At 42.8% G+C, this 24,893-nt stretch overlaps 1 protein-coding gene and 1 long non-coding RNA gene across 2 annotated transcripts; one reads left to right on the forward strand and one right to left on the reverse strand.

The window, feature by feature from the left end:
- Nucleotides 1–536: 536 nt before the first annotated feature.
- On the reverse strand, nt 537–8,455 carry LOC309447056. The gene is made up of 3 exons (XR_014185553.1): nt 8,401–8,455; nt 4,489–4,564; nt 537–939 (listed from the first exon to the last, which is right to left on the reverse strand). It is a non-coding gene; the product is annotated as an uncharacterized lncRNA (long non-coding RNA).
- LOC309447054 (myosin heavy chain, skeletal muscle, adult-like) lies at nt 7,450–24,655 on the forward strand (the record flags this gene model as incomplete). Its single annotated transcript, XM_082067315.1, has 38 exons — nt 7,450–7,653; nt 7,742–7,885; nt 7,978–8,134; nt 8,471–8,498; nt 8,596–8,704; nt 8,798–8,890; nt 9,486–9,549; nt 9,713–9,811; nt 9,909–10,012; nt 10,095–10,233; nt 11,441–11,559; nt 11,656–11,805; nt 12,485–12,655; nt 13,329–13,623; nt 13,726–13,811; nt 14,316–14,403; nt 14,499–14,616; nt 14,791–14,914; nt 15,000–15,136; nt 15,230–15,485; nt 16,431–16,673; nt 16,890–17,066; nt 17,149–17,294; nt 17,383–17,473; nt 17,561–17,950; nt 18,127–18,253; nt 18,358–18,476; nt 18,725–18,921; nt 19,271–19,454; nt 19,541–19,706; nt 19,878–20,002; nt 20,196–20,504; nt 22,369–22,572; nt 22,926–23,051; nt 23,147–23,317; nt 23,404–23,508; nt 23,652–23,747; nt 24,370–24,655. The coding sequence occupies 38 exons, from the start codon at nt 7,450–7,452 to the stop codon at nt 24,523–24,525; spliced, it is 5,817 nt and encodes a 1,938-aa protein (XP_081923441.1). The 3' UTR covers nt 24,526–24,655.
- Between the last annotated feature and the right edge of the window lie 238 nt (nt 24,656–24,893).

Consider the following 24,893-nt stretch of genomic DNA (forward strand, 5'->3'; position numbering starts at 1 on the left):
TCTTCCAAAACCCCCACATCCTTTCCAGAAGGGCCAGGGCTATGACACTTCCCTGTTATTCTGCCCCGGGTGGAAAACTGCACTTCTCCTTATTGAGCTTCTTTAGGTTTTTGTTAGCCTCACCCCTCAGGTTTATAGAGGTCTCACTGGATTGAATCTCTGTCATTTGTGATGTTCAGCCACTCCCCATAGATTACTGTTATCTGGAAATTTGCCAAAGATGCATCCTGTATCATCACTCAGAGTATTGATGAAGATTTAGAATGATAAGGACTACATTGTGAACCACAGGGATCCTGTTGTCATTGACAGCTGCCAGCCAGCTACTAATTAGCTGCAGATTGCTACCCCTTGAACAGTCCAGACAATTTCCAAATGTCACAACAACCCATTTGTCCAGCCCATACATCCTCAGCTTCCAAATGAGACACTTGCAAGATGCTTTACACCTTTACACAGAACCTAAAGTTGTTTAACATGGTATTTCACAAGGTGTATTACTTCCACCACTTCCTCCTCATCCACACATTTATTTCAGCTAAAGTTTCCAGTTCATGAGATGAATGGCATCAAGTAAAAAATATGTGGGGCAGTGCTGGGTGGGATGTCTTACTAGAATACTGCTTTGCAGTCTTCACCTGTGCTGCCTTGCTAAGCAGTGACTCCTTGCCCCTGTTCTCACAGTCACAGGACACGGGGCAGGGGAAATCATATCTTAAGGGGTGGCAGGGATTGAGACAGCTGCCTGGCCTCCATCTCAAGAAGGATCTATTCTCAGCACACTCAAATCCTGCCTCTTCCATGGGAATGTCAACACTGCAGAGGCTTGCCCGTGTGTTGTTACTGTGCAGCACAGCCTGTATCCAGGATTTGCTCTCATTTTGCCTCTTCTCTTTTGACTCTGCTGTGCTTTGCATTCAGCTGCAGTGGAGTCCAGCCCTGAAATGGAAACATTGGCAGAGAGTTAAGAGAGGCAAAATTAATTTCCTTTCCTTTATTCCATCAAGGTATTGCTGCTTCTTCCAACAGATCCTTCCTTTCCCAAGGACAGATACCTTTGTGGCTGCTTCAAACCTTTCTACAGGAGTACTACAGCTACACTAATAAATTAAACATGTCCAGGAACTCAGGCCAGCTGGCATGGGACTGCTTATGCTTATAGAAGTAAACTATTTCTGTATCAAGAACGGTGAAGCTGGATAGAGACTGTATTGGGAATGGTCCCAGAAAATGCCATCTGTCAGTAATGACTTTGAATCTGCTTAGGAGACGGGTAGCTGGCACAGGTCAAAAGCTTGACAGGGAATCCACTCATATTTTATAAGTGATTGGCTTCCCATACCTGCAAATGTTCCCTGCCATAATGCAGTAACGCAAAGGCATAGCATAAGACAGAGTTTTCTCCAGTGTAATTCACCAGTATCTGTGAACTTGAGGAAACAAGAAATAGAATTGAGAACTTTGGATTACAGACCTCTTTGCAAGAAGTTCACAGGCCAACATGTATGAAAATGAAAAGGCAGCAGGACAGTTTCTTTTATGAGAAGGCTTCATATTTTAGATTAACTCAGTACACAGGTACTTTCCTCAACTTGTCTGGCACAGCAGAAATAATTCCATTATTCTTTCTGCAGGTAGAAAATCAAATTAATTTGACATTGTGCCTGAGCACATGTACACGTGATCAAATTTAAATTGTTATTAATCCATCCAAATCCATTTCACTGTGGAAATGGTGTGAGGCTCCATAAGCTAACCAAAAGTTCTTCATCATTTTGTACTTTGAATTTTTTGCATTGTCTTTGGGCAATATGAGACAACCTCAGTGGAGAAAACTGTCTATAGTTTTAATTTGATAACACAATTCAGTAAAAGGATAATTCTGTAAAGCAGACCTTTAAGTAAAGGTGAAGACTGAAAAATATTCCAGATAATCTAGAATATTAGAAAAGACAGAAAAATCACTGTAACTGTATTTGTAACAATACAAGATGTCATCTGAGTTTAGGACTATGAAATATATTGACAAAGAGCATATTGATTATGTACAGAAACATTGTACATTAATGTAACAGTTAAGACCTGAATGTCCATATATCCTTATATATTGTGGGACTGTGGCATACAACTCTTAAGGATAAATAATAAAATATTTCCACATTTTTTTTCAGAATTTTTGTGAACATTGTTTCAGTTATCTTCCTTGATATCCATAATGTACTACATAGAAGAGAAATGTAAACAAACTGTAACTTTTCCTTAAGTAAAATTGAGAATTTGGCATATATTTCATGTACCTTTAAGACAATACCCTCATAAAAGTACATATGGGTATTTTCTGTTATATAGCTGTGGAACAGCACACAGCATGCAGTTATATCCTCCTGGGAACACTGCCCAAACCCACTTGAACTCTAAGTAAAAAAACCCACTTGAATGATTTTCAGCTAGAGGAAACGCCATCTAACTACTGAGAGGGAATTAGGGAGTAAGCAAGGAATTCTTCTTTCCCGTGGCCTGGCTCACACGTGAGAAGCTACCCTGGGGTTGTGACCAATTCCATAGCAGGATTTTGGTTTCTGAAGTCTTTTGTGAACAGACTATATCAAAGCTCATCGTCCTAAGAGTATTGCTGAGTGACTGTTGACATCTGACGATACCTCAGCTCACTGGCCACTTCCCTCTCAATCTAGACTTTTCGTCAGCTGACTGCATGCCCAGAGCTGCCTGGCCACGTGCCTCACTCATGCCTGTCACACAGCTGGGTCCACATCCTGCACAACACAACAGCAAAACCGAGAAGAGCTCTGTTAAGAAGACTGGCTTTACCATTGATCACTGGAAGTTCAAAGATTTTTAGTCCCCAAAGTCACACTCAGCTAGAATCTCCATGTAGCTCCTGGAGATCCAGCTACATCCTGAGGGCACTTTGTCCCAGCCTGACAGCACTGCATAAGGCAGGCTTGCTCCATACCACTAGGAGCAGGATCCCCCAGAAAAGCAACAGCAGCTACTCAAACATGAGCTCACGGATATCGGTGAATGGAAAATTGGACATGAGCCAGCAATGTGCACTTGCAGCCCAGAAGGCCAATTGCATCTTGGGCTGCATCAAAAAGAAGTGTGGTCAGCAGGTCTAGGGAGGTGATTTTCCCCCTTCACTCTGCTCTTCTGAGACTTCACCTGCAGTATTCCCCACAGCTATGGGGTCCCCAGCACAAGAAATACCTGGACCTGTTAGAGCTGGAACACCTCTCCCACCAAGAAAGGCTGAGAGAGTTGAGCTTGTTCAGCCTGGAGATGAGAAAGCTTCAAGGAGACCTTGTAGCCTTTCAATACTTAAAGAGAGCTTATACAAAAGACAGAGAAAGATATTTTACCAGTGCCTGTAGTGACAGGACAAAAAGTGATGGTTTTAAACGGGAAGACCTTAGATTTTGAGTAGATGTAAGAAAGAAATATCGTACAATGAGTGTGGTGAAATATGTTTTCCAGCGAAGCTATAGATGCCCTTACTTTGGAAGTGCTTGAGGTCAGGTGAGATGGGGCTTTGAGCACCCTAAACTAGTGAAAGATGCCCTTGCCCACAGCAAGAGTGTTGGACAACATTACGTTTGAAGGTCTTTTCCAACACAAACCTGTTGCTTCCAGAGGATGCTGCCATTACAGTTCAGATATTACAGCTTCCCTGGGAATGGGACACCACAGCCCTATGCCCAACCTGATGGGAGAAAACCCTCAGCTCTCATATCCAGGGAGAGGTCTCAGCCATCCCTGATCCCCGCCATGGTCTTCTTCAACCCATTCCCTCCTGTCCCCTCCTCGACCAGGACCAATAACTCACTGGGCTGCTGGACTCCAAGTGGCTCCCCAGGGCCTCAGTTTGGAACAGATTTGGGTTCCAGGCTGGGGCCCAGTCACCCAAAATGCGGGTGCTACAGTGTCAGAGCCCTTCTTGGAGCAAGCTCTTCATGCACAGGGTAGTGTCTAATGCTGGATATTACCTTGGATCCCATGCATAATTTTTCTAACCTTGTCCCTGTGTCCCTGACCTCTTTCAACAACCAAAATGCCAATGACCAAGAGGAGAGTGTGTTTAGATCTGACAACATTTAAAGCAGCTCAAGTAACAGTGCCCTTTCCCTAAAGCTAGATGAGTCACTCTCCAGGACTACCAGCAAATCCCCCTTTCTCAGAGTATCAGGATTGTCTACCACCTGTAGTGCTCTGATATAGGCAGCAACTTGTTATTAGCTTTTGTCGCAGAAACAGTATAAACATGTAAATGTGCAAGATACTAGTTTCTGGTACTTGCGGGTAGGAAGCAGCTGAAAGGGTCTTTGCTTTTTTCCTGGTTGGTGAATTTGACAGTGGGAGCACACATATGGGAGACAGGCTTTAGCTGAGACCGTGGTTTGTTTACGTTAGAGGAACCGGAAAGAAGTGTGGTGTATTGATGGATAAACTGAGGACTGAAAGTCTCTTTACCTAGGTTGTCTTCTGGATGTGTGAGTTGAGCTCTGGGATGGCACATGGGCTCTGGGGTTCTGCAGGAGAAGAATTTCTGCAGGAATGAAAAAAACTTGATTGATTATATAGACTCTAATGACCTGTAACCACTCTTTGTCGAAAAGGGGTATGAACATTCAAAAGGCATAGATTTCTACAGGCCCAAAGCCTTACCTCTGCAGTTTTGTTTATTTGTGGTAGAGACTGACGTATCAGACTTGGAAAAAAATATATAAGAAAGAGCTGAGGTCCTTTCCTGCTGATACGAGTATTTCCCCATGAACTAAAGAAAAGAAAGGAGTGTCTGTTGTTCAGCTGCACTGACCTATGTAGCAGAAATAACAGCATACCTTATGATATTTCGCTTAGCATGAATTCATGGACAGGCTTATAACAACATGTCTTGGAGAATGCCCCACTTCTTTGCAGTTTCAAGTGTACAGATGAGCACAAGTGCACGAATATACGTATACTCTTCTTCATACATCAGAAGTGACCTCACATCTCTCTCTGAGAGTCCAACCCAGCAGTTCAGCTGGATCCCACCCTCCTATTGCTGTGATGAAATCTTTGTCTTTAGGTCAGTCATCTTGCCATGTCTGTGACTCTCAGGTACCAATATTATCACATTGAAGTACCCAGATTACTCTTCTACATTCACAATTTTACCTAAACAACTGCCAAATGCTTTTAGTAATACTTATTTCTCTCTTAGGGGCCTGCTTAATGTTTTGCTCTTAGGAATTTCTTATAAGCTTCACACTGTCACATGGGGAAGATAAATGTTGTCATCCTCATTGTACAGCTGGGGTATCTGCAGTGCAGACATACCAAGCAATCCACCCTGGGTCATACAGTGAGTCGGTGGGAAAGCCAGCAATAGAATCCATAAGTCCTGCATCCAAGTTCTCTAAGTGCCTTGACTAGTCCAGATTCCCGCCTTAACACCCTTGTCAAATTATTTATAGGAGATGTATTCATATAGCCAGTAAGACATCAAAATTTTCTAATTATATCTAGTCATGTCAAATGACAATTATGCCCTTAGTTCAGTTTGCCAGACAATGCTTTGCCAAAAATTTTTTGACCGAAGAAAGAGTAGGCATCTGTAGCATCTGCGACTAGATAGTATAAAACGTCCCTGCGACAAATCTGCCCCGTCTCCACGGAACGCTTCAAGGTAAGTGTATGAGGCCGCAGGCTCGCAGGAAGGGGATGGTGCCCTTTTGTGCCACAACATTCCTGCCGCTTCCAGTGCTCATTTCCAGGAGGGCACTCAATTTCTCTGCTCAGGTTTTAAATCTGCTTTCAAGGCACCTGCACATTTTCACTCTGGATTACTGTGCAGCAGCAAGTAGGGAGTTGCCATTTCTGCTCTGCAGTACTGACCAGCTGCCAGCCTGCCAGCCACCCATCGGGTGTCACAGGAGGTAAGAACCTGATTTAATAGCTCTTCTAGGGCAAAGATGCTTTTGGGTGGTTGAGTGACTGGTTCACCCTATATTTTCAAACCCAATGTGGTCATTGCGGGAGGTGGTGGGATTCCCAAAGCTGGTAAGGTTTTCAAGTGAATCACAGAATCATAGAACAGCCTGGGTTGGAAGTCACCACGAAAAATCACCTGTTCTAGTCTTTAAGTGGCTGTGTTAGAAATCTCTGACCACTGATGGCAGACCAAAAAATCCCCATGGGAACATTCTTCACTTCTGCTTAACCTGCCTAACACTGAGTGAGGCATGCTGGCTTCTCAACTTTGCTGCCACAGCAGTATAACTGGACCAAGATGAGCACAGTAGGAAAAAGTGCAGAATTCAACATCTTGTCTCAGAGCATGTGAATTAATGCACTGTTTTGTCTGAAATTTGTCAAGAAATCACTAAAGAAGTAAGAATAGAAAGATGTGTAAGACAAGCAACCAAGCTCTGCTTATCCTCTTGTAAAATGCAACACTGTGGCTTGTTCCCCTTACTGTTTTGCCTGTTCTCTGCCTCACAAAAAGTGGAAGCTGCAGTCCTCCTCCTCTCTAAGCCAGCACCTATTCCTCCAGAGACAAATAAAGAATTATCATGTTACTTTCTCATTTTAGTACAAATATAACACAATATTGAAGCCTGTGTAAACTTTAGGTACCTATCTCTATACAGGATAGAAATAAAAAAAAGTTTTTCTAACATGTTCACTGTTCCTTTCTGGGGGAAAAATTGTAAAAGAAGTAATTTTTCAGAGAGATAAATATTGGTTTTAAAATTCCCTGTTTTTTACATTCCTGAGTTGAGCTTTGAACCTCTGTGTTTATCCTGTTATCCCCTGAAACTATACTGATTTTAAAAAGCAAAAGAAAGTAATAGAAATAAAGAGATGCCAGTGTGTTTTGGAACAGCAGTACTCTTCTTTTAATGGCATTGTAGCCATTTAGGACTGGATTCAAGAACTCACTAAAATTAGCAAATAATTTTGTCATTAATACAATGATACAAATGTTTTAGAGACTGAAACTGAGCTCAAGTTTTTTGCATGTAACTCAAGACAGTGGTGAACGAGCTTTCTGAGCTTTCTGAATTAGTATCACTTGGGAAGAAACTGCACTATAATGATTTCAAGTGAATTTTAAAAGAATGCCTAAGCAGCTGAAAGGAATTTTGCGGTTCCTAACTCCACAGTACAGTGCATGAATACTTGATTACTGAGCGACTATGGATTATTTCACCTAAGCCTAACAATCTATCAAAATATAATTTTCACATTTTCCATAAATGATGAATTACACAATGCAAAAATATACAATTAATTAAAAAAAATGCTATGAATCGTATTAATGTATTATCTTTATTTTCCTGCCTTGTCTTCTACTAACAAGAGCTTAGTTTTTGATGTATTTGAGTAACATATCTGCTCTTCCACAGCGTTCTCTGCTGACAAGCCCCTCCATCAACAGTAGCCATGTCATCAGACTCTGAGATGGCGATCTTTGGGGAGGCAGCTCCTTACCTCCGAAAGTCAGAAAAGGAGAGAATTGAGGCCCAGAACAAGCCTTTTGATGCCAAATCATCTGTCTTTGTGGTGCATCCTAAGGAATCCTTTGTGAAAGGATCAATCCAGAGTAGGGAATCAGGGAAAGTCACCGTCAAGACTGAAGGTGGAGAGGTGAGGAAAATGCAGGGTTTACAAACAGCATTTAATGCCTACTCTGACATCCGAGCAGACGCATGTGTACCTTTCTTTCCTCTGACAGACCCTGACTGTGAAGGAAGATCAAATCTTCTCCATGAACCCTCCCAAGTACGATAAAATCGAGGACATGGCCATGATGACCCACCTCCACGAACCCGCTGTGCTGTACAACCTCAAAGAGCGTTATGCAGCCTGGATGATCTACGTAAGTACCAGCAGCAGTCTTCCTTTGGGGAGCTGGGAGAACTGCTCTGCCAGGCTCAGGGGAAGGCAACGTGCTGTGTCCCTTCCTCGCAGACCTACTCGGGTCTCTTCTGCGTCACCGTCAACCCCTACAAGTGGCTGCCGGTGTACAACCCGGAGGTGGTGTTGGCCTACAGAGGCAAGAAGCGCCAGGAGGCCCCTCCACACATCTTCTCCATCTCTGACAACGCCTATCAGTTCATGCTGACTGGTGAGTGGCTCCATCTGTCTCAGAAGGACAGTACCATGAATTTCTTGGAAGGGATACTCTATCCCAGTAGTAGGAGTAGACATTTTCAAAGCTTTCATGGTTCTGATGCATACACACTATTGTGTGTTTTACTATATTCACACCATTGTTTCTGGTCTTTTAAATGCAAGATATTCCTGCATTCAGTGAGGTTTTGTGTAGGTTTGTTTGTTTGGATGATTTTTTAAGTCAGGCTGACAGCATGGAGTTGAAAACATTAAACTTACCTGACTATGTTTCATTCTTTCTGTGTTGTTCATTGAGTTTTAAGTATTGTTTTTTCTGCTACTTTCACAGATCGCGAGAACCAGTCGATCCTGATCACGTACGTACACTCTCTGCTGGGTCCCTGCGGGGCTGCCCGGTGCCAGGGGATCTCCTGCCTGACCACACGCTCTCTGCTTCTCTCTTTGCTTTGGCAGCGGAGAATCCGGTGCAGGGAAGACTGTGAACACCAAGCGTGTCATCCAGTACTTTGCAACAATTGCAGCCAGTGGGGAGAAGAAGAAGGAAGAGCCCGGCAAAATGCAGGTAAATTAATAGATGCTGGCTTGAATCAAAGCTTTTCTCCATTCCTGACATGATTTTTGGAAAGGATAACCAGCAATATCTATCATCCCGCAGGGAACGCTTGAGGATCAAATCATCAGCGCCAACCCACTGCTGGAGGCCTTTGGAAACGCCAAGACCGTGAGGAACGACAACTCCTCACGCTTTGTGAGTTGTTTAACCAAGTGATTCCTGAAAAATAGTAAACAGCAGTGCATGGCAGTCATTTTGTTCTGTTATTCAGTCATCATCTTTTCAAGAGTAAGAATGAATTTTCTTATAATGATTTTTCCAATTATCCTAAAAGTAATTCTCCAGCTTTCAAAAACACAGAGGCTCTGAAAAAAATTAATTCTGCTTTGCATGGAGATGCAAATTATAATAATAGATGGCATGCTTTTTCTCTTTAATTAAGCAGAAGCAAAATGGCTTGTTTGATAGCAAGACAGATTTAAGCAGCTGAACTAGTTAAATTGCTGATTCCACATCATTAAGGTGACGGTTCTCTGTATGCAGGATATATCTAGAAGAGTTTGGGTAACAAAATCTGCCCATTCCTTCTCATTTGTACATTCAACACACATAAAATAATATATCTGTGCCACTGTTGATTATTTTCATGGTCAATTGTGGAAATATCACTGATTCTTAAGAAAATGTCTCTAAGAAGAAATCTCGTGCCCAGTGGAGTAAATGGCAAAACTCTTCATTTCAGATATATATTTTATGATGTAAATATTAATAGATTTTTATTCCTTTAAAGGGAAAATTCATCAGAATTCACTTTGGTGCCACAGGAAAACTAGCTTCTGCTGATATTGAAACATGTAAGACACTTTCCTGAACTGTTCCCAATGTATCCATTCACCCATCTATCCATACAATGCCTGTTCACACAACCATTTATCCTGCCTCCCTGTTTTTCTTCCCATCTTCTCCCTACTTTCTTTTTTGCTGTTTTTCATGTTTCTAATTAATTTTTCCCTGCAGATCTGCTGGAGAAGTCCAGAGTCACTTTCCAGCTCAAAGCAGAAAGAAGCTACCACATCTTCTATCAGATCATGTCCAACAAGAAGCCAGAGCTGATAGGTAAAAAGAATTACTAACTTGGAGGGAGATTGCTGATCACACTATTACTTGCTTGACTAAACTAAACTATCCTGGATGTCTCTCTTCTTATATTCAGACATGCTTCTTATTACCACCAACCCATATGACTACCAGTTTGTGAGTCAAGGTGAAATCACTGTTGCCAGCATTAATGACCAAGAGGAGCTGATGGCTACAGATGTAAGTATAATAAGAATTTAAAATGTTGTACCTATTGTCATATTTCCCAGACAAAGCTTTTCATTTGTTTTTCCTATTGCAGAGTGCCATTGACATCCTGGGCTTCAGTGCTGATGAAAAAACAGCCATCTACAAGCTGACAGGGGCCGTCATGCACTACGGGAATCTGAAGTTCAAGCAGAAACAACGAGAGGAGCAGGCAGAGCCTGATGGCACAGAAGGTATTAGCAAAGTCTATGGCTGACACATTAGAAATAGAAGTAGTGATAATGATTCAGTATCTGGAAAACAGAGAAAGCGAACAGTGGAAATGTATTTTAAAAGTATTTAGGTACACTAGTATTTATGTATGAAACTGCCATCCAAAGTATACCCTTATTTTCAATCACTAGCTAATCTTTATTTGAAGTATAAATTGCATATATGTCCAAATTCTCTCCTGGGCTACCACAGTTCTGGACAGCACAGCCTACTCGGTGTGTTTACATTAAAGACTCCCAAAGAAGAGAAAGTTTTTTCAGAAAATATATTTCAGGTTGCTTTTTTAAAGAAAATGGAGGCATTAAATTCAGTATTAGAACTTGTCCTTCATAAATCACATGTTGAATAGGAATTTTGCCCCAGTAAAACAGAATTTTCCTTCAATTTCTTTCTTCTTTGGAGACTTAAACCCATAACTGTCACTCCATAGCAGTACTGTTTGAACATCAGTCTAAGTGAAGCATAGGTACACTATACTAGGGAAGAACTGACTTAGATTTCTATTTCTTGCCTGACTACTTAATCACTTAAATGTTATATGATGTATACATGGTTTAAAATGACCAGGCTCTCTCTATACTTCTTCCAAATAATGCTCTCAGATGGCCAGCCTCAGGACTCAAAATTTAGGTTTTTATCCTGAATGAATTAATATTCCTGTCTTTCTGCCATGACTATAACAATAAGTCTTCAGAAAGGGGTGCTTCTTAATTGTTACCTTTAATTTTGGAATGGATTCTCCTTCAGGGTTAGAGCTGCTGCTAAAGAATAGAGGTAGTGCAAGTACTCGAGTATATGTTTTGGATTACACTCGGGTGGCCAACCTGAAAACACTTGGTGTTTTGGTGCCTATCCTATGGGTACCAATTAGCTGTGGACTGAAGTGCTGAACTTCAGCTTTCAGGATGAATTTTAAATAAATATATTCTTTCTAGATGCTTCTGTGTAGATTATTAGAGAGACACAAATAACATTCAGGTGTACTGCCCTGAAAAGCTTTCAAACCAAGTATGATTTTGTTTTAATGACTGTTGTGCTTTCTCAGAGATCCAGTAAGTAGAATTTTATCACAAGGACATTCAATATTGCAGTTGCTTTGGAAACGGTTCATCACTCAAAATGTTGTATGTCTTTTAGTCCTAATTTTTCTGTCACTCTTCTACTTAGTTGCTGACAAGGCTGCCTACCTGATGGGTCTGAACTCTGCAGACCTGCTCAAGGCCCTCTGCTACCCCCGAGTCAAGGTTGGGAATGAATATGTGACCAAGGGTCAAACTGTGCAGCAGGTAAGAACCAGGTGATGACTGGGAACATCTGCCTTGTATCACTTACTATTTGCTCTGGATATTATTTTTATTCTGCTCCATTCTTCTTTGTTTTAGGTGAACAATTCAGTAGGTGCTCTGGCTAAGGCTGTCTATGAGAAGATGTTCTTGTGGATGGTTGTTCGCATCAACCAACAGCTGGATACCAAGCAACCCAGACAATACTTCATTGGTGTCTTGGACATTGCTGGCTTTGAGATCTTTGATGTAAGGATTCCAGGCTTGAGGACAGCTTTTACAGGGGGAGATTACTATATCTGAAGACTTCCAAGTAATATCTTTCTGAAGGTTTAACATGCTAGTCATTTGCAACTTTCTGGGAAAAAAAAAAAGTTTTCTTTTGTAGCACAGAACAAAATTCTCAGAAGCTTCATCAGTACAAGAACAGAGTTATGTTGTTTGTATGGAAGTAGCAAATTTAATTTTATATGTTGTAGTATTTTAACTTTCGGAGCTTAATATTCATTAAAATAATCCAACACAATTACAAAATGTTATATAAGAGCTTCTAGAGCAGAACTAGGATTTGGTGACCCGTTGACAAACACTTTACCGATTAAAGATGGACCAAGGAATGAATAGATAAGTGTTTAATCAGAGATATCAAGTTTTTAAAAATTGGAGACCAGGGCTCATCTTTTGGTTGAATAAAAAATGCCAAAGTACTTTGTGAATTTTAAGAAATACTCTAAGTTTATCTGCTCTGGAAAAATTTCCATTTTCATTATGTAGGTACTTCTTTGGGGAGCTGCACATAGGTCCTGCTATGGTGCAGTCCTGATAACACAGTTGTGTATTAATGGGGATGATTTCTAAAGTGTTGAGACTGATCAAGAAATGTGCATGTTGATGATGGATGGGTGTTGATTTTTTTTACATTTGGCAGTTCAACAGCCTGGAGCAGCTGTGCATCAACTTCACCAACGAGAAACTGCAACAGTTCTTCAACCACCACATGTTCGTGCTGGAGCAGGAGGAGTACAAGAAGGAGGGAATCGAATGGACATTCATTGACTTTGGGATGGACCTGGCTGCCTGCATTGAGCTCATTGAGAAGGTAAATTTTTAATTTAAAGTATCTTGTATTTTCAGGAACTCATTATTTTAAATTGAAAATAGTTAAATGCTATTAAAAAGAAAAGGTGTCTTCCATGGTTAACTTGATGCATTCTGTTTTAGTTGTTCAAATATCTCTTGGTCTGTACTATTTCTTATTACACATAAGGGATATTATGATGTCCACAGATAACTATGAAACTCATTCCTTACACAATTCCAGAATAAAGTTAACTGGACAATACTTTTTTTTTTTCTAGATGATTCACTGCAAAGTAAGTACAGGACAATACAGTCAGTGACTGACCTCTGAGTGAAAGAAACTGAAAGAGACTTCTTGCAGCTCTATATAATTTAGAGAGTTGATTAAAAGTGCAAAGCCTGAAGTAAATACACAATTGACAGATTTGTGAAAGATGTTTTTAAATATAATCTTTCTGCTCCTGATTTTTTAAGATGGCTTTTAGCATAAAAGACATTCCTAAGTCACTGTGCTAAAGAGTGAGCCAAACACGTAAATCTTTTAAGCTCACTTTTCAGAAATATGTTTTCATCATGGTGAGGTTATTGGTTTGGTTTTCTGCTTCCTTGTTTTTACTACATTCTCTTTCAGACCAAGTCATGAACATATTATTCTACAGGCATTATCTCTTCTTTATTGTACTATCTTCCAGCCCATGGGCATCTTCTCCATCCTGGAAGAGGAGTGCATGTTCCCCAAGGCAACTGACACCTCTTTCAAGAACAAGCTCTATGACCAACATCTGGGCAAGTCCAGCAACTTCCAGAAGCCCAAACCTGCCAAAGGCAAGGCTGAGGCTCACTTCTCCCTGGTGCACTACGCTGGCACGGTGGACTACAACATCACTGGCTGGCTGGAGAAGAACAAGGACCCTCTGAACGAAACTGTCATTGGGTTGTACCAGAAATCATCTGTGAAGACACTGGCTTTACTTTTTGCCTCCTACGGTGGAGCAGAAGCAGGTCAGTTTTCTAAAATATTTTTTCCCCCCCCAACATCTGTGATATGTAAAAGTGCAACAAAAAAGATAACTCTTTTTGGTTTTATAGAGGCTAGTGGTGGTGGTGCTGGTGGTGGAAAGAAGGGTGGCAAGAAGAAGGGTTCTTCTTTCCAGACTGTCTCAGCTCTTTTCCGGGTAAAGTATACATTTCACTATCTGTAAAGTGAAATGAACATAGTTTCAAATGTGAGCTATCTATACTACTGTTCTTCTCATGACTTTGGTTTTATTATGAAACAGTACGTAGAAGTTATTCACTGCCATTTCCTAGTAATTATCTGTTCACATTTGGGTTTTATATCCAGAAGACTTCAGCTGATCCCCTGAATTGCTTTTAAAAGTTCACTTGCATTCTTTGTGAATAAAGTTTTACAGAATCTGAGATATAAACATTAATCCTACAGAGGCTTGTGTTAAAATATTTATACAATATTACTTGATTTCCTCCAGACTAAGGTGTAGAATACTAAACTTTTTTTTAATGAGAATACTTAAGTGTATAGAAGGTTTGATCAAATATATGTTTTGAATTTGAAAGCTCGTTCCTCCTAAGATTCATTTTATTAGTTCCTTGGCATATAGACACAGAGTGTACAGAAGTAAATGTTTTAATCTAAGCTGCTACACATGATCCCACAGGAGAACCTAAACAAGCTGATGACCAATCTACGGAGCACTCACCCCCATTTTGTCCGTTGTATCATCCCCAATGAAACAAAAACACCTGGTAAGAACCTCAAGCAGAGAGAATCCATAGTGTGAAGCAGCCATTATCCTCTGTGCCTTATAATGAAGTATCAAATATTTGACTTAACTGCTTAGGTGCCATGGAGCATGAACTGGTACTTCATCAGCTGCGCTGTAACGGCGTGCTGGAAGGCATCAGAATCTGCAGGAAAGGTTTCCCCAGCAGAGTCCTCTATGCTGACTTTAAACAGAGGTAAGAGCACTGCAATTTTCTGCATCATTTAAAGCAATGTTGGTTCACTCCTGTAGGTTCATTCAAGCTGGACTCTGTTCAACAACAGCCGTATATGAGCTGGCAGTGTTCAGTAGTTTGAGCATGTTGGCTGGGGAAAAATAATCTCATCCCCCTCTTTCTCTCATTCTGCAGATACAAGGTGCTTAATGCCAGCGCCATCCCAGAGGGACAGTTCATTGATAGCAAGAAGGCTTCTGAGAAGCTTCTTGGGTCAATCGATGTGGACCACACCCAGTACAAATTTGGCCACACCAAGGTACAACCCCCTCTTGTTTCACCCCCTGTGTGCCTGTGCTTTGCTCTGCCTGACAATGATGTGCTGCAACTTTCCCTTTCTCAAGGTGTTCTTCAAAGCTGGGCTGCTGGGACTGCTGGAGGAGATGAGGGATGAGAAGCTGGCACAGCTCATCACCCGCACACAGGCCAGGTGCAGGGGCTTCCTCATGAGAGTGGAGTACCAGAGAATGGTGGAGAGAAGGTACATCTTCAGTTAATGTCACTGTACTTGGGGGAAAGTGTTTAACACTTGTCATACTGAAAATATTCAATGTATATTTTAATTATGCTTCAGGGAGTCCATCTTCTGCATCCAGTACAATGTCCGTGCATTCATGAATGTCAAGCACTGGCCCTGGATGAAGTTGTTCTTCAAGATCAAGCCCTTGCTGAAGAGCGCAGAATCGGAGAAGGAGATGGCCAACATGAAACAAGAGTTTGAGAAAACCAAGGAAGAGCTTGCAAAGTCTGAAGCAAAGAGGAAGGAGCTGGAGGAGAAAATGGTGAAACTGCTGCAGGAAAAAAATGATTTGCAGCTCCAAGTGCAGGCGGTGAGTAACATTATTTTACTCTTTTTTTTGTTGTTTTGTTTTGTTTTGTTTTTTAATATGATAAATTAGTAAATAATATGTAACTCTTCTTTCATACTACAGAATTCTCAAATTGCACACTAAACTGCCTTACAAAATATTTTAACCTGAATTCCCTGTAACTAGGTAAAATTCTGGCCACATTCTTTCTCTTCTCAGTCTCACTGTTGCAAAGTGGAGTTTAAGCTAAAAAATTACTTTTTAGTCTAATTGCCTATATGTACATGTTTCCACGTGAGTTCATGACATGAATTTTTTGGAGGCAGGACAGTGATTCAATTGACCAATTTCTCTGCCTCAATTCAATTGTCGAAATGAAGCACCTATTGCCATTTCTTATGGCATATCTGACCTGAGCTCCTGTAGCTACTGCTCCCAGGCTGAACAGATGCACATTACAGCCTATGACACAAGTGCCAGCCTTGCACTTTTGTCTCTAATGCTACTTGGCATCTCAGAAAAATTAGGCAACATTTAGGAAAATACCCCTGAGTTGAAGTGTCGATTTCATGGAAAGATGAATCTTATTCTAGTGCCAACTGTCTGTATTTGGTGGGAATAAATATACTAATGAGAGTTTCAAATACTTAATCAGTGGTGGAATTATTTACATTTCTCAATACTTCCATGTAAAGGAGAAAAGGAAAATATCAATTAAATCCAAGAAACCCACTGACATAACTGAAATTAAAAAGATGAAATGTAATGAAGCTAGCCACAGCATCTGATGATGAAAAAGTCAGAAAACACAAAAATTTATTAAAAACTTATTCTAAATTTGTACTTTGTAATGTAATTGCGCAGTAATCTTTTCCCAAAAAGTAATCTCAAAAATCTCAAAAGTAATCTCAAAATGCATACCTGTTCCTTCAGCATTAAACGAGGTTTCCTGTATTTTCGAACCAGGAAGCAGATGCTTTGGCTGATGCTGAGGAAAGATGTGACCAGCTCATCAAAACCAAAATCCAGCTGGAAGCCAAAGTAAAGGAGGTGACTGAGAGGGCTGAGGATGAGGAAGAAATTAATGCTGAGCTGACAGCCAAGAAGAGGAAACTGGAGGATGAATGTTCAGAGCTGAAGAAAGATATTGATGACCTTGAACTAACATTAGCCAAGGTTGAGAAGGAAAAACATGCCACAGAAAATAAGGTACACACGTGGGGGGTCACGTAAAGGGCGAAGACATCACTGGTTTTCAGAGTAAGAGGCTGCTACAGTAAGACATGTAGACTTTGGAAAGTTTTGAGATGGACCTTGTCAGAGCATCCAGAGGATACATGAAACACCTGGCAAAACATTGAAAAGTGAAAATGTCACTGTACCAGTGAACATGTTTTTAAAATACGTTGACACTCATATTTGTAGGTGAAAAACCTCACAGAGGAGATGGCAGCTCTGGACGAGACCATCGCCAAGTTGACAAAAGAGAAGAAAGCCCTCCAAGAGGCCCATCAGCAGACACTGGATGACCTGCAGGCAGAAGAGGACAAAGTCAATACATTGACCAAAGCCAAGACCAAGCTGGAGCAGCAAGTGGACGATGTAAGAACAAATGTATAGGGGGAGATCAAGGCTGTTATACATTCAGCCACTACCAGCTGAGCACTGATGGTCTTCTCTTTAGCTGGAAGGGTCCCTGGAGCAAGAAAAGAAACTGCGCATGGACCTTGAGAGAGCTAAGAGGAAACTCGAAGGAGACCTGAAGCTGGCCCAAGACAACATAATGGACTTGGAAAATGATAAGCAGCAGCTGGATGAGAAACTGAAGAAGTAAGTGCAGCTGTGGGACACCTGAGTGCTGGGCTGGTTGCGCTTGCCTTTTTTCTTTGAGCTCTGACATGGTTTGATTTGCCCACAGGAAAGACTTTGAAATCAGCCAGATCCAGAGCAAAATTGAGGATGAACAATCCCTGGGCATGCAATTACAGAAGAAGATCAAGGAGCTTCAGGCAAGTCTCTGTTCCTTCCCCTCTCTCTCCCAGTCTCAGGTCAGGTAGGAGGAGGCCCAGGTGTGAAGGGTCCCTAATGTTCCACAGGCCCGTATTGAGGAACTGGAGGAGGAAATTGAGGCCGAGCGAACCTCTCGGGCAAAAGCCGAGAAGCATCGTGCTGACCTCTCCAGGGAGCTGGAGGAGATCAGCGAGCGCCTGGAAGAAGCAGGAGGGGCCACGGCAGCTCAGGTCGAGATGAACAAGAAGCGTGAGGCAGAGTTTCAGAAGATGCGTCGCGACCTGGAAGAGGCCACGCTGCAGCACGAAGCCACGGCTGCCGCCCTGCGCAAGAAGCACGCGGACAGCACAGCTGAGCTTGGGGAGCAGATCGACAACCTGCAGCGAGTGAAGCAGAAGCTGGAGAAGGAGAAGAGCGAGCTGAAGATGGAGATTGATGACTTGGCCAGTAACATGGAGTCTGTCTCCAAGGCCAAGGTATTGAATATTATACTGAAAAAAACTTTTAAAAAATTATGTTAAAACACATATTTTTAAAATGTGCTCAGGTTGCGATATATCTGTCTCTGTATGAAATCCTCTTTTGAGAATCATGATGTTCAGAATAAGGAGTCCAGATACTAATCTTCTTTCATTCTCTTTGATTTCCACAGGCAAATCTGGAGAAGATGTGCCGCACACTGGAAGACCAGCTAAGTGAGATTAAGACAAGGGAAGAGGAGCATCAGCGCATGATCAATGACCTCAATGCTCAAAGAGCTCGTCTGCAGACAGAGTCAGGTGAGAGAAACTCCTCTCTGCTGCGGAATGGGACAGTATTCTAAAACAGTTTGTTTCTGTCACAAATGAGAATGAAAATATTTCCTTCATGTGTGTTTTCGTAGGTGAATATTCACGCCAGGTGGAGGAGAAAGATGCTCTGATTTCTCAGCTGTCAAGAGGCAAGCAGGCATTCACCCAACAGATTGAGGAACTCAAGAGGCACTTGGAGGAAGAGATAAAGGTGATGAGTTTTCCTACACTGCCTAGTAGGAACTGGGTTTGTTTAGCACAAGCCATACTGGGAGGAGATTTTTATTTCTGCAAGAAGTGAGACTAGTGGGTTTTGTCCTTCAGACTTACATCTTTCCTTCACTGCAAACACCTATACCCTCACAACAGTGGGGTTTTTTTTGCAGTGTTAAATTAATTCATTGGAAGATATTTCCCAGAATATTGCCATTCTTTCTCCCCATCTCACCCTCTACCCAGGCCAAGAACGCCCTGGCCCACGCCCTGCAGTCTGCTCGCCACGACTGTGACTTGCTCCGGGAACAATATGAGGAGGAGCAGGAAGCCAAGGGGGAGCTGCAGCGTGCGCTGTCCAAGGCCAACAGCGAAGTGGCCCAGTGGAGAACCAAATACGAGACTGACGCTATTCAGCGCACGGAGGAGCTGGAGGAGGCCAAGTACGTGGGAAAAGTGGGGAAGACAAAGAAGGGGTAGACTAACAAGAGAAATTTGAAGACAAAGCTGTGATATTGTCAGAAAAGGTTAAAGCTGTACCTTAAGATAATATAAGGGCTGAGGAAAAGCATATTCTTCAAAGTGTGGGGTTTAGAAAATGTAGAGGAAAATATGCCACTGACTCCCTGAATCAGAAATGGGAAAACGATGACTGGCTGGGAGAGGACTTGCGCTGTCTGTACATAGGATACTCTGTCAATGAAGCAGTAAAATGTCCTGTTTTGCCCATCATCCATATGCCATAGCCTTCTCTTTGCTATCGAACCATGAGCTGTGCTTACCACCTCTCAGGAAGAAGCTGGCACAGCGCCTGCAAGAGGCAGAGGAACACGTTGAAGCTGTGAATGCCAAATGTGCCTCCCTGGAAAAGACAAAGCAGAGGCTGCAGAATGAAGTGGAGGACCTGATGATTGATGTGGAGAGATCAAATGCTGCCTGCGCAGCTCTGGATAAGAAGCAGAAGAACTTTGACAAGGTCTTTTGGGCTCCAGACGTGGGGTTCCTGGGCAGAGCATCCCCTCCTGATGGCCACATCCAAACTCACACCTGGTTTCTCTTCAGATCCTGGCAGAATGGAAGCAGAAGTACGAGGAGACACAGGCTGAGCTGGAAGCCTCCCAGAAGGAGTCTCGCTCTCTCAGCACGGAGCTCTTTAAGATGAAGAATGCCTATGAGGAGTCCTTGGACCACCTGGAAACGCTGAAGCGAGAGAACAAGAACTTGCAGCGTAAGTGCCCGGCCCTCTGCTCCTGGCAGGGCTTTCTCCTGTCCAGCACTGTGCACCGCTGCACATGGGTCTGTGCCTGCAGGTGGGCAGGGATGTCTGCCACCTTGGTGTGACAGGGCCCTTCCCGTTGTGCTCTGTGCCTGACCATGCCATTGGTGTTTGTTCCCACAGAGGAGATTTCCGACCTCACGGAGCAGATTGCAGAGGGAGGAAAGGCGATTCATGAGCTGGAGAAAGTCAAGAAGCAGATTGAGCAGGAGAAATCTGAAATCCAGGCTGCTCTGGAGGAAGCTGAGGTACAGGCCCATAATCACTGGTATCTGCATTAAAAATATAAGCAATGGGTACACATGACTAAAAAATTTTTGGTCCCCCTCTGTTCTGGCTGTAGAGTGCAGTCAGCTGAGATTTCATGAAATACACTGTAACTGCCTAGAAAGGAAACTGTATTTTTATCGCTGTTATGAATGCTTGTGTCCAATTGCCCAGGCCTCCCTGGAACATGAAGAGGGGAAGATCCTGCGCCTCCAGCTTGAGCTCAACCAGGTGAAGTCGGAGATTGACAGGAAGATAGCAGAGAAAGATGAGGAGATTGACCAGATGAAGAGAAACCACCTCAGAATTGTGGAGTCCATGCAGAGCACCCTGGATGCTGAGATCAGGAGCAGGAATGAAGCCCTGCGGCTGAAGAAGAAGATGGAGGGAGACCTGAATGAAATGGAGATCCAGCTGAGCCATGCCAACCGCGTGGCTGCAGAGGCACAAAAGAACCTGAGAAACACCCAGGGAGTGCTCAAGGTATGTTAAGCTAGGGGTGTGCATATATGTGTCTAGCTTGTCTAATATCATATAATCATTGAATTATAGTATAGTTTGGTTAAAGATAATCTAGTCCAACCCCTCTGCTGTGGGCAAGGACATCTTTTACTAGATCAGACTGCCCAAGGCTTTAGGAACCTGACCCTTAACATAACCAGTGATGTGGCAATCACAATGTCCTCTGTCTGGATACCAGGGAAAAGTAATCAGCACCTCTCTCTTTACTTTCCCTGCTCAGGTCATCCCTCAGTGCCCTTCTCTCCAAACTAGACCTCAGCCACTCTTCAGAGGACATGCCTTCCAGCCCATTCACTAGCTTTGTTGCCCTCATCTAGATGCATTCCAATACCTTAACGTTCTTTTTAAATTGAGGGACCTGGATTCATTACAGATTCATTCACCTGCGCTCATTACTTGAGGCCACAGGAAAGCTTAGTACAACAGGAATTCAGCTCCAACTGTGCCTTAGCTTTCTTGATGCTACCCCTACACATCTGGGCAGCATCTCTATATTCTTCCCAGGACACATCTCTGGTGCCACAGCCTATGCATTTCCTTCTTATACTTTGGTTTGACCAGGAGGTCCTTACTCAGCCATGTTATTCTCCTGCCTTTTTTGCCTAATTGCTTACACATGGGAATTGAGAGATCATTCACTCTAAGAAAAATGTTCTTAAAGAGCTGTCACCTCTTTTCCTTTATCCCCAAGGGCAGTTTCCCAGGGGGTCACACCGAGTAATTTCTTAAATAACTGAAAGTCCACTCTCCTAAAATTCAGGGTCTTGACCTTACACTTCATCTGGCCCATATTCCTCAAGATTATGAATACGACTGTGGCATGATCACTGCAGCCCAGGCAGTTACCAGCCTTGATATCTCTAGTTAGTTTGTCCGTGTTGGTCAGGTGAATCCCATCAGCTCCTAACAGTCCAAGCTTCTTAAAGGTAGATCCATGATCATAGAAGCCAAAACCTTGAATATGGCACAGGATAGAGAGCCAGGCATTCAACTGCTCAATTTTTCTCTTCCTTTCTGAACTCCTTCCCCTGACTAGAAGGACAGAGGAGAACACCACCTGTGCTCCAGATCCTTTAGACATTGCTCTGAGGGATATAGTCTCTATTGATGGTTATAAGTTGTCTTGTTGCAATATCATTAAAATCTACATGGAATACTAGGAGCAGTTGATAATCTGAAAGGCTCACCAGGCTTGGCAGCCTCTCAGTAACATCACAAATGAGAGATCCCTGTGGGAAGCAAACTTCTCTAGGGAAATTGTCTGGAGGGTGAATGAGTGTTTTGGTGTCTCTCAGTGAGGGATCTCTAATTACTAATACCTTATGTGCTTTTCTGGTTGCACTGATTCTAATGCAAGTGGGTAGATGGATCAACTATACATGGCTGACTTTTTGTTTATAATGTTAGTCATATGCTCTTCATTTTTCAGCCTCAGAGTATTGTGTCTGCTATGTAAGGGTTAATCAGAGGATAGGGAAAGGTTCTTTATTCTGCCCCAAGCAGAGGCAAAGGTCCAGTTTCCTTCATTTTGTAAGTTACTTGTGCCAATCAGCTGGAGTTGGAATTCAGGCTTACCCTTCTGTTGCACAGCCTTAAATTTACACAGGGCTGTCTCTGTGTCTGGGACAGTACACAATGCCATGTACCAGTCTCTTGCTCTTGGATACATACATGCTGTGCATATACTGACATAATAACCCTGCATATAAATATATATCATATCTATAAATAGAAATATTATACTCACATAGAAATTATTGATGTGGTAATTGCCATTGTGCAACAGTGCTGTGCTGCCTTATAATTTTTCTTTCCTCTCTTAAAGGATACCCAGATACACTTGGATGATGCCCTCAGAACACAGGAGGACCTGAAGGAGCAGGTGGCCATGGTAGAGCGCAGAGCAAACCTGTTGCAGGCCGAAATTGAGGAGCTAAGGGCAGCTCTGGAGCAGACGGAGCGTTCGAGGAAACTGGCTGAGCAGGAACTGATGGATGCAAGTGAGAGAGTTCAGCTCCTCCATACTCAGGTTAGAATCACAGGATGCAAAATCTCAAGAGGCTGATTTTATTCTGTATCCAGATTTTTCGTCTGTGTAAATTCTTATCTCCTGTAAGAAAAAGCTTAAACTGAATCAAACTTATTATTTTTGTACGAAGAACTGGATTATAGCTAAATGAGCAGGATGCCATTAACAGCAGGAATTGCTTCTTAAAATTTTAAGAACTCTCTAATATCTGTGTATGACCTGACAAGATCCATTATTTCAAAGGCGATGTTAATATTAGATATATAGATGATAACTTTAAATCTAAACAGTATATCTCTAAAATAAGTGTTCTTTTTGGAACTAACTAGACAGTATTTTTTGTTGTTACACAGAACACCAGCTTAATCAACACCAAGAAGAAGCTGGAAACAGACATTACCCAAATTCAGAGTGAAATGGAGGATACGATCCAGGAAGCCCGCAATGCTGAAGAGAAGGCCAAGAAGGCCATCACAGATGTGAGTCGGGGGCTCCTTTCATTGCTGATGCTGGATGTATTCTCCTTCAAACTTTGTCCAGCCCCCAAATGGACTTGACCCTTTGCTCTCATCAGGCAGCCATGATGGCAGAAGAGCTGAAGAAGGAGCAGGACACCAGCGCCCACCTGGAGAGGATGAAGAAGAACCTGGACCAGACGGTGAAGGACCTGCAGCTCCGTCTGGACGAGGCTGAGCAGTTGGCCCTGAAGGGAGGCAAGAAGCAAATCCAGAAGCTGGAGGCCAGAGTGCGTAGGGCTGCTCTTTGTACATGAGTGAACATGTCACATAAGCAGCCATCAGGGAAGCTCCAAAGATGGGCTTGTCCTTGCAGGTGCGGGAGCTGGAAGGGGAGGTTGATGCTGAGCAGAAGCGCAGCGCTGAAGCCGTGAAGGGTGTGCGCAAGTACGAGAGGAGGGTGAAGGAGCTGACCTACCAGGTAAGGCAGGAGGTCTCCTTGGACTGACAGAGTCTTCTCACTGCAAGTCAAATTTTTCACACACTTTCCCCAAGGTGAATTGTTTACTTTGTGTGGTGGGAAACCAATAATTCATTATCTCTCCTCTTCGTCAACTGCTTTAGTCAGAGGAAGACCGTAAGAATGTTCTCAGGCTTCAGGATCTGGTGGACAAGCTGCAAATGAAGGTGAAATCCTACAAGAGGCAAGCTGAGGAGGCTGTAAGTATTGTTTGGAGAATGGGCAAGTGCCACCTTCCATCAGGGCAGCTCTCTCATTGAGATGAGCATGAGCACCAGGAAAGGAGCGTGAAGGAAAGATCCAAGACACAACAGTTCTGGCCATGCCATTTCACTATGGTGTCAGGAGGCCTTGCTGAGTTCTGGGCACCCTGTCATCGGGGATGAGGTGGGGGAAGTCCTGTATCCTGTTTTATACAGGAGGTCAGACTAAACAAACAGAGGGGCCACATCCACTGACTGAGGAATTCATGCATCTCTGCTGCTGATCAAGAGCAGAAGGCTTCAGGGTGTTTCTCAACCTAATAAAGCACACTGATAGTTGGGTAGCAAATAGTGGCAGAATAAGTACAAAAATGACACACTCAAGTGAAGAAATAGGTGCTCACAATTGACACAGTACTGGTGAAGCTTGTTCTAGTTGGGTCCTGAATAAGGGAGGATGAAGAGGTCTGTGTGAGTCTTATGTGTAAGCAGAGGTGGGTGGGGGATGGAGCTCTGGGCCTTCCCCTTTAGAAGTCCCACTACTATACAAGGCCGAGCTGCAGCAGGAGTGAAAGCCCTGCCCTGGGTTCCTCATCAACAACTCCCTCTCCCCACACAGGAGGAACTGTCCAATGTCAACCTCTCCAAGTTCCGCAAGATCCAGCACGAGCTGGAGGAAGCCGAGGAGCGGGCTGACATTGCAGAGTCACAGGTCAACAAGCTCCGAGTGAAGAGCCGGGAGTTTCATGGCAAGAAGATAGGAGAGGAAGAGTGAGGGTGTTATAAGGCAAAAAAGTGAACCAAGGAATGCGCAAAATGTGAAACTCTTGGTCACTTTCTTCTGTAATTAGTCTTTGGTATCCTGTCACTGTGTAGAGAATAAAGATTGTAGATTCCTATGCATATACAGCAGAAGTGCTTTTGGACATTATAGTTCAATTCTGCAGTTACCTTTGCTTGGGACATTTTCAAATGAAATATTTTGTTTCACTTTAGCCCTTGAATAGCAGTAGGGCCTTAATTATCCTATCCACAGTATTTTTCCACTGTTTCTATTGCATTACTGGGTATGGTATAATACTATTTTAGTTCCCATATTGGCAAGTGGAGATGATCAGGACAAAGGCAAGATGAGTACCTTGC

The sequence above is a fragment of the Streptopelia decaocto genome, assembly GCF_964273445.1.
Source record: "Streptopelia decaocto genome assembly, chromosome: 16".
In the NCBI taxonomy this organism is placed as follows: Eukaryota; Metazoa; Chordata; class Aves; order Columbiformes; family Columbidae; genus Streptopelia; species Streptopelia decaocto.